Source organism: Phoca vitulina, unplaced genomic scaffold, assembly GCF_004348235.1.
Source record: "Phoca vitulina isolate PV1807 unplaced genomic scaffold, GSC_HSeal_1.0 scaffold55, whole genome shotgun sequence".
In the NCBI taxonomy this organism is placed as follows: Eukaryota; Metazoa; Chordata; class Mammalia; order Carnivora; family Phocidae; genus Phoca; species Phoca vitulina.
The window spans coordinates 8,033,411-8,050,384 of NW_022589758.1; the positions used below are offsets into that span (position 1 = coordinate 8,033,411).

Genomic DNA, 16,974 nt, shown 5'->3' on the forward strand with positions numbered 1-16,974 from the left:
ACACACGCAGGTGGCTGAGTCTTCCATAGCCTTAGCTAAATCGATACCATATTTCATTGAATCAGAAGCACCGTCAACTGTAAGATGCACCGTTACTTCACGTATGCCACCAAAGACGGAGCTACTACACGGTGCCTTGTTTTCACCTGGCGTTTTTACTTTGTGTTCATTGAAAGAGTTCCTGTAGACATTAATTTTTACCCTAGGACTCTTCTGCATGAGTTAAAAGGAAAATGCAAGCAGGAGAGATTGGTTGGAGTAGTCCTAAAACTTCTTCCCAGTCCTTTTGATTTCAAGTCATCGGTGCTTTTGTTTGCTCACGAAGCCTTGTCTTCTGGCTGTCAATAGCAGCAGTGATTCCGCATTTCTTAAAAAAGTGCTCCCCGAGGGGCGCCTGGGTGGCGCAGTCATTAAGCATCTGCCTTCAGCTCAGGTCATGATCCCAGGGTCCTGGGATCAAGCCCCGCATCGGGCTCCCTGCTCCGCGGGGAGTCTGCTCCTCCCTCTCCCACTCCCCCTGCTTGTGTTCCCTCTCTCACTGTGTCTCTCTCTGTCAAATAAATAAATAAAATCTTAAAAAAAAAAAAAAAAAGTGCTCCCCGATTAGCTCAGGGATTTTCCTCCGAGATTGCCTCTTTGGATCCGCAGTAAGTTTTCATTTCATACCCAAATCGTATTGAAATCTTTCTGAAGGCCTTTTAAGTGACAGTTTCCTGGCCATGCAGGAACGGTTTCCAGTGCCTACTATGAGAACTGCTCGATCACGTCACCACACGGGCAGGCAGCGACTGTGCCTAATTGACAGTTTTAAGATGGATTCCAATTTCAGAGATGTTAAGATAGGAAAAAAATGTGCTTAGATGAATTATGCTATGTAAATTGTATTTCCACTAATCCAGGCTTCATCTACCTTGTTTATGTGCTTTAAACAATACTCAGTGAGATTTGCATGATGTTCCCTCCTCTGTATTCGTAGGTTTTAATGTGCACTGCTGGATAAGCAAACTCCACCACTTCGTTCTTCAACTCTAATGTGTAGCAACAAAGCCGGACTGTAATACTGTTCTTCCCGGCCTTGAACGTGTACATGAATCCCCTGGGAATCTTGTTCAAGTGAAGATTCTGATTCATTGGGTCTGAGGAGGGACCCAAGAGTCTGCATTTCTGACAGGCTCTCAGGTGAAGCCCACACTGTGGGTCTAGGGACCACGTGATGAGTGGCCAGGCTTTACTACATGTGAGGACACAGTGTGCCACTGAGGAAACTCACCGCTCCCGGGGGTGTGGGTGGTTTTGTTTTGCCTTTGTTTGTACTATGATTTCGATGAAAATCTATGAATTACAAATGTCATTACGTTGGGTAAAAACAAAGATGTCATAGGATAAAAAAACAGGAAGTTTGTGTGTATTGTTTTATGATTCAGGGAGAGATATTTCTTCCTCTTAATTTGTTTTCTGAAAGGTTTGTTCATTTTGTTTTCCCTTGCCTTCCTCCTCAAAAACCTTGGGCAACTTGAATTTATTAGGAAATCTGCATGTAATTGCAGATTAATAACCTACCCATTAATACCACATTAGTTCATTGTGATTAATGGCATCTCTTTGCTTAATGAATTAGTAATGATGGACTGTTTGCTTTAAAGTGTCAAAAGAACATTCTGTGTAAGAAGGCACTACCCATAACAGGAAAATTAATTCTATGCCAGTTGGAGAATAGCTTGTCACAAATAAGAAATGTTTGTTTGGAAAGCCTCACTGGTGTTCATATTTACACAATGAGAGGTATTTTTAAAACCTGTATGGGCCTTTTAATTTAGAATATGAGAAGGGGATTTTATTTTCATCACTAGCTGAGATCGGTGTGGGAACCGATATTTCGGAGAGAAACACATGCAGGTACGTGCTGGTATACTCACAGGTTTGCTTCCTACCGTGGTCATTGCTGTTAAGTTCCAAATGGAAGTTCTCTTACCTGCTGTCTATTCTGAATTCATAAGTTCACTTCCCCAAGGCCCAGACATTTCTTCTTACTAATTTTATTCCTTTAGCCTATCATTTGTTTTCTCTCTGGTTCCTCACTCTAATTTGGTGCTGTTGGCCATCATTGTTTATTTCTGTCTTTGCCCTACATCCGAGGAAGCGAAGGTCAAGGAAATTATGTGACTTGCCCAAACCAATCCAGCCATATAATTTGTCCCCCACAGATTATGGGTCTAACATTTCAAATGTCTCCAATTTTAACCCAGGCGGAAAGAGCTGCATGAGCAGAGGCTTTGTCTAGCTGGTGCCTTTGAGGAAACCCAAGAAGCCCAGTGTGACTGGAGCTTGGAGTCAGAAGGGAAAAGGGACAAAAGACAAGACTGAAGAGAAAGGAGGGGCCAGAGCGTGCAGGCCTGGTACCCTGTGTAAAGATTTTCGCCTCTGTCCTCAGGCATCTGGGGGCCCGTTTGTAAATGTCACGTTGAGGGGCGTGATGGGTTTTGCCAGAGCACGGTGGCCATGTGTAGAGAATGCCTTGGAGGAGGGAGTTGATGTATAGAGACCGGTTCACGAGGCCCTATCATGCTGTTCTGTTTTCTAGCTTGGGATCCAGATGAAGGCAGAGTTTGTCTTGTTACAGAAAACCCCAAGCATTATTGGGTATTCTTTTCTCTGTGTTCTCCTCAGGACACCGTGAAGGGTCATTGTCTCTTCTCTGCAGCCCCTGCTTTCTTTGAACTTAGGAATGTACTTCATCAAGCACATCGGTTCCCCAGAATCTGCTGGTGAAGGCCCAGCAGCTGCCTGGGGGGCGGGGGGGGGGGGGCGGGAGCGTGGAAGTTTGCTGTCTTCCCGCCAGCCCTTCGGCTCCTTTGGCTTATGCCGAAGGTGCTGTTGCTTCCCCTCTTTGGGATACAGAAGGGAAGAGAGCCTGGTTCCTAATCCCTCACTGTTAGAAACCCCATTTAAGAAGGGCAGCCCGGGGTGCCTGGGTGGCTCAGTTGGTTAAGGTCCGACTTTTGATTTCAGCTCAGGTCACGATCTCAGGGTCGTAGGGTCAAGCCCCGCATCGGGCTCCGAGCTAAGTGCAGAGTCTGCTTGTCTCTCTCCCTCTGCTGCTCCTCCTCTCTCTCTCTCAAATAAAGTCATAAAAAAGGGGGGGGGCAGCCTTTCTTGACCACACAGTTTAGTTTGAACAGCCAAGAATAGAACCGCTGCTACTCTTCCCTCCTCATGGAAGGTGGGAGTAAAAACAGGGGTTAGTTGGGAAGTGGGTTTTTAAACCTATGTTTACAGTGTTTTGATGCTGCTTTTACAGATGAGGGAGGAATTGGGAAGTCTAGAGCTCAGATTTTTTAGGATTTGAGGGATGCAATATTTATCCCACTCTTCCTTGCCGTGGGGTGTGGTATAAGCTGGAGTTGAAAATAGCTGTCCTGTATTTTTTTCACTTTGGAAGTCTTCCTGGCATCGTGTAGTTTTTCGTTTTTGTTTTTTGTTTTTTTGTTTTGGCTCTTGAACCAGTGAATCAACCCTCGCCTTTAACCCCTATCACATTTCACCTTTGAGAAGGGAACTTTTTATTTAATTAATTAATTAATTAATTAATTTTTTGAGAAAGGAACTTTTTTTTTAAAAAGATTTTATTTATTTATTTGACACACAGAGAGACACAGCGAGAGCAGGAACACAAGCAGGGGGAGTGGGAGAGGGAGAAGCAGGCTCCCCGCTGAGCAGGGAGCCCGATGTGGGGCTTGATCCCAGGACCCTGGGATCATGACCTGAGCCGAAGGCAGACGCTTAACTACTGAGCCACCCAGGCGCCCCGAGAAAGGAACTTTTTAAAGCTGGACTTTACAGAACTGAGGAACTAACTTAGACTTAAATGGGCCAATATGATGAAAACATCTCCAGAACAAAACAAAGTAGTACTCTCCTTGAAGAATGTTGACATTTAATTAAAACGAAGCTGTGGAGTGAGGAAATCAGCAATCAGCATTGACTTTGAGTGGGATGGGGAATGGGGGAGGAGGGAATCTGGACCGGTGATGTTTCCTGGGATCACAGGCATCAAGAAGGACTGGGGATAATTGTCAACTATACTTCAGTAAAGTTGGGGGAAATAAAGGAGCGCTGCTGAGAGCTGTTGGTTCTCAAAGTATGATCCCTCTATAGCATTAGCATTACCTGGGAATTTGTTAGAAATGCAAATTTCTGGGCCATACCCGAGACCTATGGAATTAGACACCCTGGGGGAAGACCACTCAGTGTTTTAATAAGCCCTTCCAATGATTCTGATGTCTGTTCAAGTTTGGACACCACTGGTTTAGACTAGGACATAATGTGAAGAAAAGCCTTAGGGATCAGCTAACTGTGTCCTGCCCTTACATCACCAGGCCTCCCATCCCTGGCTAGGTGCCTCAGGAGTGTGTCTCCCTGGTCACAAATAGGGTGACAGGGCAAAGTGGGTAGATGGCTTAGCACAGTCAGTCCACCACTGCAGAAACACATCTCGATGTCACCAGGGAATGCCTTTCTTCCGGTTAGGATTGAGAGCTCTAGTTAAAGTCCACGATCGCATTGCTGCCTCTGGCTTAGCCACTTGGGGGCCTTGTTCTCACACACAAAAGCAACTTGTGCGGTTTTACTGGATACCTGATGGTTCAGTGAACAGGACTTAGAGACCTGAACCCAAATCAGAGATCTCACCTTTACTACCTGAGTTTCCTTGGACAGGTTCTTAGGGCCTTCTCCCGGGTAGAGTAGAATGGGATCAGTGATACATGCTTCTTAGGGTTTGTGGGGGATTAATCAAGGTCATGTACAATACACGTGGCACAGAGCAGATGTTTAATAAATGAATGCTACCACCATGGGGTCCTTGGATGTTCAGGACTACTCGGGGAAGAACCCCTGCAGGGGGTATATAACCATGCATGGCCTTTCCCTTATGACGTTAAGATGGTAGAAATGGGCAGGACAAAATAAATAATTAGGGTTTTTACTCTAGGAAAAAAACTGAAGATGGATTTTAGTGACTTTAAACTCACCACAGGCCTTACATTGAATTATCTGCTAAGATCCAAATTATCTAACTAGGAAAACTATTTTTATGAGTTAAAATATCGTATTGGTAGATTCGTTGTAATTCTATGCTGTCAAAGAGTAATGTTAACAGTTTATATTATTTTGAAGGTTAACCCTGGTAAGTGTAATCCTTATAAATTTACTTGTAAGTGAACATAATAAAAGAGTTACCTTCTCTTAGACTTTTGTAGTGTCTGGCAGTTTTATAAAATTGATTTCATTATGGGCAAAGAGGTCTTTTGTGTTAAGTGGGGGGTATTTTTATGTTATTTGGTAACCCATGATTTAGATCGATGAATTAGAGGTTTTTAGTGCCCCTAAAATAATCTCTGCCCCTTTTTCTTAAGCTGATGCCAGCCAACAATGATCATTTATAACATGATCATAAAAAACGAACAGAGAAAAGGATTCTGACAGTTTCTCTCCCTGTATTTAGGTGGGAGTTTCCCCGAAGAATGAGAAATATCAGTTCTTATTGCCTTTTCAGTGTGTCAGAAAGACTCAGGTGACGCCATGCCTGCCCAGCTCTGGGTGGAGGAGCGGCAGAACTGAGTGCACCATTCGTGTGAAAACATGAGGGTTATGGGATCCACGGACCATGACTTAGTTAACTTGAATTTTGTTTTTTTAATGAGAAGAGCAACAGCCTTTGCAAGCTGATTTAAAGTCTCCAGGTCCAGCTGCCTAAGAGTTTAATACCCATGCAGTGTGAGTTAGAAAAATGAAATTTCTCAGTACGGTAAATAAACTCAGGAGCCTGGAAACCAAATTGAAGTCTGTAGCCTGGAAAATCAACAAGGACTAAAAATAGTAAGATTAGAGGCGACAGTCTACCGTGGGCCATCCAAAGGTGGTTTTTAAGTACCACCAAAGGAGAAACCAGACCATGATAGGGTAAGTTTAAAAAGATATGTATTTCTAGAGAACATTGTGTTTGTTACCTAGGTGTGGAAGGGCATACCTTCCCTTAGAATGTGGATTCGACTTTCCAAAGTTTTGATTTTTCCTGTTTTGTTTTTTCTTTGGACTAGAATTAGGAGGACACTCCCCCTGATTTCTAAGGGAGAAATGTTGGCGTAATCTACCGTGAGATTGAGAATTCACCTTAATGACCTGTGACGTGAAGGTTTCAGGATGCAGTTGCTGTTTGCATTAAGCGCATCAGGCACGCAGCTTCAGCATTCATCATTCTCCTAGCAAGTAGCCAGAGGATCCCCTTTAGACCAGGCACATAGAAGGGTTGCAGGGTTGGGAGAAAGAACACAAAGGAGCATGTTTTGAGTTCTTGACTTAACCAGGGAACTTCTGAGTCTTCAGGAGTCTGGTCCTTCCTTTGGAATTCCCTTCTCCTGTTCCAGAGCTGTCAGTAAAGGCCCTGTCTCAGCAGGAGAAGTGAATTTGAATGAGTAGGATTGGTGGTCCTGTCTCAGCTTCTGAGCTTAAAGGAAGTTGGATGCCAACTAAGTACTTACCTCCAGATGGAAGACCAGGAAGTGGATGGTTGAGCTGAGACTACTGGTATGATGAAGCTTAGGCATCCTAAAACCTGGTGTTCATGAAAAGCGATGAATGAAGTCTTGGATTTCATTGTATGATGCAGAGACTGGGGTGTGAGAAAAGGAGATTATGGATTTTTTTGTAATCGGGACATTACTGATTATAACAAGCAATAATAAAAGAAGTCCAGATTCTCACAGTTCCTTTTCTGTTGGATGAAAAACTCTCAGACTTAACCTTTTCAGGAATTCAACTCTGCAAATGTGGAATGAGCACCAACCACGCCAAGCAGTAGGCCCTGGGTGCTCAAGATGAATGTGACCCAGCCCCTGCCCCACAGACTACTCATTTTAATGGAGACCAGCCATTGTTAATGCCGGTTTTATGTACCGAGATGACTTTTCACGTCACAGTACTTGGGACCCAATGACCAAAAATACCTTCTTCATTGAAGTTCTCCCTCTCATTGTCCCCTGTGAAGCCAGGCTTGTGTTACCACCATGGGCAGAAACTAATTCTACGTGGACTGTAGATATAAATGTGAAACAATAAGGATTCTGTAAAAAACAGAATATTATGACATTGGGACAGGCAAAGGCTTCTTAAATGGGACACACAATACGCTAACCATACAGAGAAAAAATGGGGAACTTAGATTATATTAAAGAATACAATGATTTTATTTGATTAAGATTTAATAAGAAAAAATACATAATATTTTTGTGTTATGTTTGAACTTGATGATCAGCAGCGCTTTGAAACCAACTTTATAGTCTCAGGTTTGTTGCACGATAGGTTTTTTTGAACTGGAGTTTCCCTTTTCTGTTGTGACATGGTTAAGAATACCTGGAAGGGGGTGAAGATTGAGAAATTGTCCAAGAAACAACACAGATGATGATGGGAATGCCCTTGTGTGGGTGACCCAGGAGCCCTTCTCAGCGCTTTAGGGACATTTTAATAACCTGAGTAATTGCCTTTGATAGGCAGGCTTTGTTTTCTGCTCATTAATTACTCTCCAGGCTAGACTTTATTCCTCTTACCACTAATTCAGATGCAGAGGTACATAAAATGGATGCTGCCAGCCGATTGCCACACCACTGTCTGCATATCAATGCTCTCCTACCTGCTTGGGCATGAGGAGGAGAGGAGAACAGAAAGGGTTTGACAAGTAACCCGGGATAGCTGAATTTGTTTTAAAAGCCACATTCTGGGGCCACCTGGGTGGCTCAGTCGTTAAGCGTCTGCCTTCGGCTCAGATCATCGAGCCCCGCATCGGGCTCCCTGCTCGGCGGGAAGCCTGCTTCTCCCTCTCCCACTCCCCCTGCTTGTGTTCCCTCTCTCGCTGTGTCTCTCTCTCTCAAATAAATCAAATCTTTAAAAAATAAAAAATAAAAGCCACATTCTGGTACCGAGACCAGAATTTTGACACGGGCAGGCATACCTCACTTTATTGGACTTCCCTTTCTTGGGCTTGGCAGGTACTTCATTTTTCACAAACTAAAGGCTTGTGGTAACCCTGCATCAAGCAAATCCATTTGGCACCATTTTCCCAACAGCATTTGCTCACTTTGTGTCTCTCTGTCACATTTTGCTAATTCTGGAATATTTCAGATCTCTTCATTACTCTTATATTTGTTACGGTGATCTGTGATCAGTGAGCTTTGATGTTATCATTGTAATTGTTTGGGGGCCCTGCGATCCATAGAAGATGGCAGATGTAATTGATAAATGTTGTGTGCGTTCTGGCTGCTCTTCCGACTGGCTGTTTGCCCATCTTGCTCCCTCTCCTCAGGCCTCCCTATTCTGAGACACAGCAAAATTGAAATCAGGCCAATTAATAACCCTACAGTGGCCTGTAAGTGTTCAAGTGAAAGGAAGAGTCATGGGTCTCTTACTTTAAATCAAAAGCTAGAAATGATTAAGCTTAGTGAGGGAGGTATGTTGAAAGCTCGGCCTCTGGCACCAGTTTGCCAAGTTGTGAATGCAAAGGAAACTGTTGAAGGAAATTAAAAGGGCTCCCCCAGTGAACACATGAATGATAAGAGAGCAAAACAGCCTTCTTGCTGATCTAGAGAAAGTTGCAGTGGTCTGGACAGAAGACAATCCAGCCAGAGTATACATCCCCTTAGGCCAAAGCCTAATGCAGAGCAAGGCCCTAACTCTTGAATTCTGTGAAGGCTGAGCGAGGTGAGGAAGCTGTAGAAGCAAAGTTGGAAACCGGCAGAAGTTGGTTCGTGAAGTTTAAGGAAAGAAGCTGGCTCCCTAATATAAGGTGAAGCAGCGTTATCCAGTTACCCAGATATCCAAGTTCTCCAGAAGATCTAGCTAAGATAATTCATGAAGATGACTACACTCCACACGACACATTTTCAGTGTAGATGGCACAGCCCTTTTTAGAAGCAGGAGCCACGTAGGACTTTAATAGCTTCAAAGCTTCAAAGGACAGGCTCTCTTGTTAGGGGCTAATGCGGCCCCGGTGACTTTAAGTTGAAGCCAGTGCTTGTGAACCATTCTGAAGATCCTAGGGCCCTTAAGGGTTATGCTAAATCGACTCTGCTTGTGCTCTGTAAATGGAACAGCAGAGCCTGGATGACAGCACATCTATTCACAACCTAGTTTAGTGAGTATTTTAAACCCACTATTGAGACCTGTTAGCTCAGGAAAAAACTTATGACTGCTCATTGGCAGTGCATCTGGTCACCCAAGAGCTTTGATGGAGGTGGACAGTGAGATTCATGTTGCCTTCATGCCTGCTAACACGACATCCACTCTGCAGCCCATGGATTAAGGAGTCGTTTTGACTTTCAAGTCTTATTATTTAAGAAATAGGTTTCATAGGGCTCTAGCTGCCACAGATAGTGATTCCTGTGATGGATCTGGGGACAGTAAATAGAAAACCTCCTGGAAAATATTCACCGTTCTAGAGGACATTAAGAACATGTGTGATTCATGGGAAAAGGTCAAAATACCAACGCTCCCAGGAGTCTGGAAGAAGCTGAAATCATCCCTTGTGGATGACTTTGAGGGGTTCAAGACTTCAGGGGAGGAAGTGATTTCAAATGTGGTGGAAATAGCAAGAGAACTAGAATGAGAAGTGGAGCCTGAAGGTGTGACTGAATTGCTGTCATGTCATGATCAAAATTGAAAGGATGAGGAGTTTTTTCTTATGGATGAACAGAGAAAGTGGTTTTGTTTTTGTTTTTAAAGATTTATTTATTTGAGAGAGAGAGAGCACAAGTGGAAGGGGCAGAGAGGGAGAGAGAATCTCAAGCAGACTCCACACTGAGCATAGAGCCCGATGCAGGGCTCGATCTCACGACCCTGAGATCATGACCTGAGCCCAAACCAAGAGTTGGACGCTTAACTGATGGAGCCACCCAGGTGCCCCGAGAAAGTGGTTTCTTGAGATGGAATCTACTCCTGGCAAAGACGTTGTGAAGACTGTTGAAATGACAGCCAAGGATTTAGAATATTCTGTAAACTTAGTTGATAATGCAGTAGCAGGGTTTGAGAGGATTGACTCTAATTTTGAAAGAAGCTGATCTGTGTGTAAAATGCCATCAAGCAGCATCTCATGCTACAGAGAGATAGTTCGTGAGAGGAAGTGCCAATCTATGTGGCAAACTTCATTATTGTCTTATTTTAAGAAATTGCCACAGCCACCTCAACCTTCAGCAAGCACCACCCTGATTAGTCAGTAGCCATCAACATCAAGGCAAGACCCTCCACCAGCAAAAAAAAAAAAAAAAAAAAATATATATATAAAAATATATATATATATATATATATATATATATATATATAAAGAGATAAATATATAACTTGTTGAAAACTCAAATGATGGCTAGCATTTTATTTATTTTTTTAAGATTTTATTTATTTATTTGACAGATGGATAGAGAGCACAAGTAGGCAGAGTGGCAGGCAGAGGGAGAGGGAGAAGCAGGCTCTCCTCTGAGCAGGGAGCCGGATGCGGGGCTCGATCCCAGGACCCCAGGATCATGACCTGAGCCGAAGGCAGACGCTTAACTGACTGAGGCACCCAGGTGCCCCGATGGCTAGCATTTTATAGCAATAAAGTATTTTTAAAAATTAAGGTATTACATTGTTTTTTTAGATATGATGCTATTGCTCACTTAATTGACTACAGTATAGTGTAAACATAACTTTTATATGCACTCAGAAGCCAGAAAATTAATTTGACTTTATTGTAATATTCACTTTTTTGCAATAGTCTGAAACCGAACCCATGATATCTCTGGGGGTAGGCCTGAACAAATGATTGATATTTGTGCACACTTAGGGTTTTGGGAATGCCCTACTTAGCATTGCATGTCCTCTTTTCACCTTCTTGTGATACACAGACTGCCTTGGGTGCACACTCAGGTACATATTTACTACTTTGAGTTCTTTTGCTCCCATGGCTTGTTTTTGGTCCTCAGGGCATTCTTGTTTGCAATCTGTGGAGTGTTTATAGCATCAGAATAACATCAGATCCCAAATGGAATTTGGATTATTTACTTCCAAATGTGTCTCCCCAACAGTCCAAGGGCTGTGGAAGTAATACAGTGCAAAGGCACCTGATCTGATTTGAATAGAAATATATGTGGGTACGGTTTTAGAGCTTTGTGTTTATTAAAAAAAAGAAAACAATCTTCCTTCTTGATCCTTGGGGCTAGTTATCTTGCTTTTATTGCTATGATAATACACAAGAAAGAAACACCAAACAAGCTGAGACAGTTGAAAACGCCCACATCCAACTCAATTTATTTTATTTGAGTCTATGTAGTTCTGTGGACTTGTTTGATGTACAGATGCTTTATAAAAAACAGGACAGGAGCTCTGGATTGCATTTTTTTTTTTTTTTTTTTGGAAAGGTAGAACTTCTAGTTTAGAAGTAGAGATTCCTCTTCAGGGAATATGTAATTGTTTAATTAAGTTGATTAGCACGCTCCATTGTGTCTTGAAGCTATTCAGAGGACTGCGGGGGCATCTGTTGTGCCGGCATCGAGAGGCAGCTAGGTTGTTTCAGAAATAAGCTGCATATGCCTTGACAACGGCAGTTTGACACAGCTCCATGTAGGCAGTGCCACGGTGCTGCTCGCGGATGCTTCATCTTGGCTTCATGTAGGTACATGAATGCTCTTCGGTTCGTCCAAGGTGTGTTTTGCGGGGAGGGGAGGAGGGGAGTTTTTATTGAGTCTTGCCTTTCCCTCCTCCGCCTCTCCTTCATCGTGACGGCTGTCATTTTCCGCCTTCAAAGAATAGCATGAGTGATGTTATAAATCGCACATCATTTTCTGGGTGGGCTCATGTCTATGCTGACAGCCATTTTCTACACACGACCTCACTTCAATGGCCAGGACTCCGCATGTGTAAATGGACAAGTCTTCAGGCGATTTGGGTAGGCTTTGCAATCTCGCCTCTCCATTTCCTGTCTGAACCGCTTCTCCCATGTCCACAGCATGTTTATGCAACATCGCATAAAACTTCTAATGGGCAATTTCTTCCAGGTGACCTCCCTGAGAGGCTGGGCTGTGAAGAAATCTTAAGAAACCCGACCCTGATGAAATTGCCTCCTTTGAGAATATTACTTGGTGCAGAAACAAGGAACAGAATTCAGTTATTTTTGGTTCTTGAATAAATGAATTCTGTTTCTTTTTATGTAGGTGGCGAAAACATTAACCCCTGCAGCAGGTCCGGTCTGAGTCAGAAACTGAACTTTTGGTTTCTCTGAATTAGGAGAACCTGGGAAAAGAGAAGGTTAAAGTTTTTTTTTATTTGAACCTCAAGCAACTTGGACGCGGTTCTGCAGTCTGTATATCTTTTACAGATGTGTCTTTTCCAGGGTTGTCTGTCTTTACGTTTGATTTTCCGTAGGCCAGGACTGTGGATATAGAATGACCTCTAAGTTGGCACCATGTGTGGGTGGATACTAATGAATCCTTTCTTAACCTTCCTAGCACTTTTGGAGAAATCCATCAGTAGAAGGCGGGACACTGAAGCCATACAGAAAGCCAAAATCCTTTATTCATCTTGCATGAATGAGAGTGAGTAATAAAGAAAATAACTAAAATATTTAACACCTTATCCTTCAGAGAGTCTATTAATGTTTAAAGATATTGTTTAAGGAAAACGAGAACTACTAAGAATTCGATTAATGTTTAAAAATGTTGTTTGAGGAAAGGAACGATTCTCAAAGACTGAATCTTGACTCTCCCTGTCTTAATGTTCTGTTGCTGGCTTGATGGAGAAAATAGGAAAATAATTTTATTTCTTTGGCTTGGATTCTTTAGATAGCAGTTACTCCGTGAGAAACTTGGGTAGGGTCAGGAGGGCAAACCCCACCATATGTGGTGCAGAAACAAGAATCCAGAGGCCCTGTCCGGTCTGAGAAGGAGCCTGGGAGAGAGGGCATTTGGGAGTGTTGCTATATCCCATAGAACCTTACCGGGGCCTAGGAGAATCCAGATTCCCGGGTGGGCCAGCCTCCTTCTGCTTCTCCATCAGCCTAACAGGCAGCTTAGGTGGCTGTCTTAGGCCTGTCTTGGCATCTTGGGTCTGATTGGAGTTAAAGTTAACACTTGCCATTTTCTCTGGTGTGCTTTCTCAAGACAGGAAGAAGCTGGTGCCTGCGGGAAGTGTGTTACCTTGTTTAGGATTTGGGGTATTATTTGGTGAGCTAGAAGAGGGCGGTAAAAGATGACCAAAGAGTCTGGAAGCATTAATTCAAGTATACTGGGGAGTGGTTGGCTTTACTGAATGGTTTCCTTTACTTAGGATTGTTCCTTAGTCTTGCAGAGTATTCTCAGCCTAATATCGCTCATTGGGCTGTAGTGAGCCCATCTTTTCTTGTCGAAAATATCCAGCAGCTTCCCTAGTCAGCTCTCCTGGCAAGAACACCAAGTTCAGGCAGTCACATTGAAGTGTGAGTCATAGGTAGTTCTGTCTCTGTGGTCCTGCACAATCCACTGCACCTCTCTCTAACAGCTGAAATGTTAAGTTGGGGTCTTATGGGGAATTTTCTCTTGAGAAGATATACTTGCATTCTAGTTTGGTGATCCAGTTTGCAATTCTAACCCTTCCTTTGTATTTGCTCCCTTTCAGAAGCGATTGAAAAAGCAGATGCCAAACCATTGCTACATATCCTGCGGCACTCACCTTTCCGCTGGCCTGTGCTCGAATCCAATATTGGTCCTGAAGGAGTTTGGTCAGAGAGGAGGTTCAGTCTTTTGCATACCCTTGCAACGTTTCGTGGTCAATACAGCAATTCTGTGTTCATCCGATTGTATGTGTCCCCTGATGACAAGGTGTCCAACGAGCACATTTTGAAGGTATAGTGAGGACTTGTTCATACTGTTTGTTCGGTCCAAGGTTAGTCTTTTGGGGTGTCTTTCTGGGGAAAGAGACTCATCCTACCTTAGCGAAATCAGAGGATAAAAATTCTGTTAAGCATTGGGATCTAGAATATTCCTTCCTCCCAGATTTGCAGAGTGTAACTCAGGAACAAACCAATTTTGTCAGTCTTACAGGAAGCTGGTGAGTGAGTTTCAAGTCATCTCTGATCTGGCCCTCAAATATCTACTCTGAGCATGTGTGGGGTCCCTAAATTCCAGTGGGGAGCAAGCTGCTAAGACTTTCTGAACTCTGCTCTTCCCTACACCTCCTCATTCTCCTGACAAAGGAACAACAGTGAAAGACTCATCAGTGAAACAGCTTGGCAAGGATTCAAATAACATTTTTTTTTTTTAAAGATTTTATTTATTTATTTGACAGAGACATAGCAAGAGAGGGAACACAAGCAGGGGGAGCGGGAGAGGGAGAAGCAGGCTTCCCGCAGAGCAGGGGGCCCGATGCAGGACTCGATCCCAGGACCCTGGGATCATGACCTGAGCCAAAGGCAGACGCCCAACGACTGAGCCACCCAGGCGCCCCTCAAATAACATTTCTTAAATTGTTTTGTGTTTTGATCCTACTGTATTTTTTGCTTCCACACTTCTTTTTTAAGATTTTTAAAAATTTATTTATTTGAGAGAGAGAATGAGCAAGAGAGAGAAGGAGTGAGGGGAAGGGGCAGAGGCAGAGGGAGAAGCAGACACCCCGCTGAGCAGGGAGCCCTATGTGGGGCTCGATCCCGGGACTCCAGGATCATGACCTGAGCCGAAGGCAAATGCTCAACCGACTGAGCCACCCAGTTACTTTGACTAATAATGAAGATTTTACTGAATCACTGATTTTTTTTCTCCCAATTCCGTCCTTTGTCAAACCAGCAAATATTAGTGATATATTGATGATCAAATCGTAGAAGTATAAAACCTTTAGAACATATTACCCTTTTCTGCTGTAAGTCAACTTTTAAAAAGCCACACCATGCAGTTTATTTTTTGGTTTATACCAAGAGGGTGGCATTTTTTTTTTTTTTTTTTCTGTAAAGGACCAGATAGGAACTATTTTAGGCTCTGCGGGCCATCTGGTCTCTGTCTCACCTACTCAACTCTGCTCTTGGACCTGGGAGAGCAGCTGCAGACAGTCTCTCCATGGATGGGTGTGGTTGTGTAGCGGGCTGGCTGGCAGGCTGTAGTTCGCTCAGCTATAGTCTAGACAATGGAAGTCTCAGGAAATCGCTAGGCACTCGAAGAATACCCATCTACTCAGGAGGAAATTCTTGGTTCCAGAGACAGCTGTATTTTCATGCTGGGTGAAGGAACAAGAACATGGCACGGAGGTAGACCCTAATGCTATCCGGTAAGACGTGCTGTACAAGACACAGTGATGCTGCCTAAGGGTCCAGTTGATCTCTGCCTCATGCTGATAGGTTACTCACTTTAAAAACCAACAAACCAGATTTTTAAAAAGATTTTATTTATTTGAGAGAGAGTGAGAGAGAGAGCGCACGAATGGGGGTGGGGAGAGGGGCAGAGGGAGAGGGAGAAAAGCAGACTCCCCACTGAGCAGGGAGCCTGACATGGGGGCTCGATCCCAGGACCCCGAGATCATGACCTGTGCTGAAATCAAGAGTCAGACGCTTAAGCGACTGAGCCACCCAGGTGCCCCAAGGCTATCATTCTTAATTCCAGAACTATTATGACATCCTTTCAAACACCTTAAGTGGTATTTTGAAGTTAGATGGAGACTTTCAAACTTAAGCTTAAGTTTATGCACTCTATTGGGTGATAGAAGATCTTTTTTTTTTTAAGGATTATTTATTTTAGAGAGTGCAGGTGGGAGCGCACACACAAGTGCAGAGCGGCGGGGTTGGGGGGAGAGGTGGAGCAGGGAGGGACAGAGGGAGAGGGAGAGAGAGAATCTCAAGCCATCTCAAGCCAACTCCCCGCTGAGTACAGAGACTGATGTGGGGCTCGATCTCATGACCCTGAGATCATGGCCTGAGCCCAAATCAAGAGTCTGACGCTCAACCAACTGAGCCACCCAGGCTCCAGTGGGTGATAGAAGATCTTGATTCACACACAGATAAGTAGTTGCAAATGGCAACCATTTTATTTTTCACCGATTTCTGGACCTACTCTAAGAATTTATCTCCTTAAACATTTTATTGTGGAAAATAATACAAAAGTAAAAAAAATAGTACAACAAAATCCCATGTACTCATCAGCCCAGCTTCAACAACTGGCAACTTTTGGCTGTTCTTGTTTTATCTAAACCCTTCCTTTTTGTGGGGAAGCTGGAGCATTTTATAGCAAATCCAAAATATAATATCATTGCCCTGGTAAATCAGTGTTTATCTAATGGAAAGGACTGTTATCACAGCCAAAAAAGTAACCATAATTCCATAATTAACATCTGACACCTAGTTAGTTTTCAGTTTCCCTGAGTGTCTCAAACATGTCCTTTTAAAAAATTAAAAGTTGGTCTTTGATTCAGGTTCCAAATAGGAATCTCATGTGCATTTGGATGATAAGCCGATTTTAATCTACAACATTGTGAATTTGACTGATTTCAGTGCAACCTAATAGTTGATGAGAGAAAAATCTTGTTTATAGGAGAATCACAGCTTAAAAAATGTAGGAGAAAGAATAGCATTAAAAAGTTACCATTTAGGGGCACCTGGGTGGCTCAGTCGGTTAAGTGTCTGCCTTCGGCTCAGATCACAGTCCCAGGGTCCTGAGATTAAGCCCCGCATGGGGCTCCCTGCTCAGTGGGGAGCCTGCTTCTCCCTCTGCCTCTTCCCCCTCCACCACCCATGCTTGTGCTCTCTCGCTCTCTCAAATGAATAAAGTGTTTTTTAAAAAGTTACCATTTAAAAATATTTCTAATGAGATAAAGGACCAAGGCAGCTACCATCCGTAGTTGCTAAAACCATTAGGTAAATGGTTGATGGGGGACACTCATGATAGAGAGATCATACTGACATCCAAAGAACCACATGTCAGCGGTAGCCTTGTTCAAAGC

General features: G+C 43.4%; 1 protein-coding gene across 1 annotated transcript in view; it reads left to right on the forward strand.

Annotated features, from left to right (window-relative positions):
• The window catches only part of PHEX (phosphate regulating endopeptidase homolog X-linked), a 199,239-nt gene that overhangs the window by 25,642 nt on the left and 156,623 nt on the right, over positions 1 to 16,974 (forward strand). The window contains exons 4-5 of the mRNA XM_032389616.1: positions 12,528 to 12,614; positions 13,672 to 13,898. Of these exons, the coding sequence (XP_032245507.1) occupies positions 12,528 to 12,614; positions 13,672 to 13,898 (314 nt within the window). The remainder of the gene's footprint in view (positions 1 to 12,527; positions 12,615 to 13,671; positions 13,899 to 16,974) is intronic.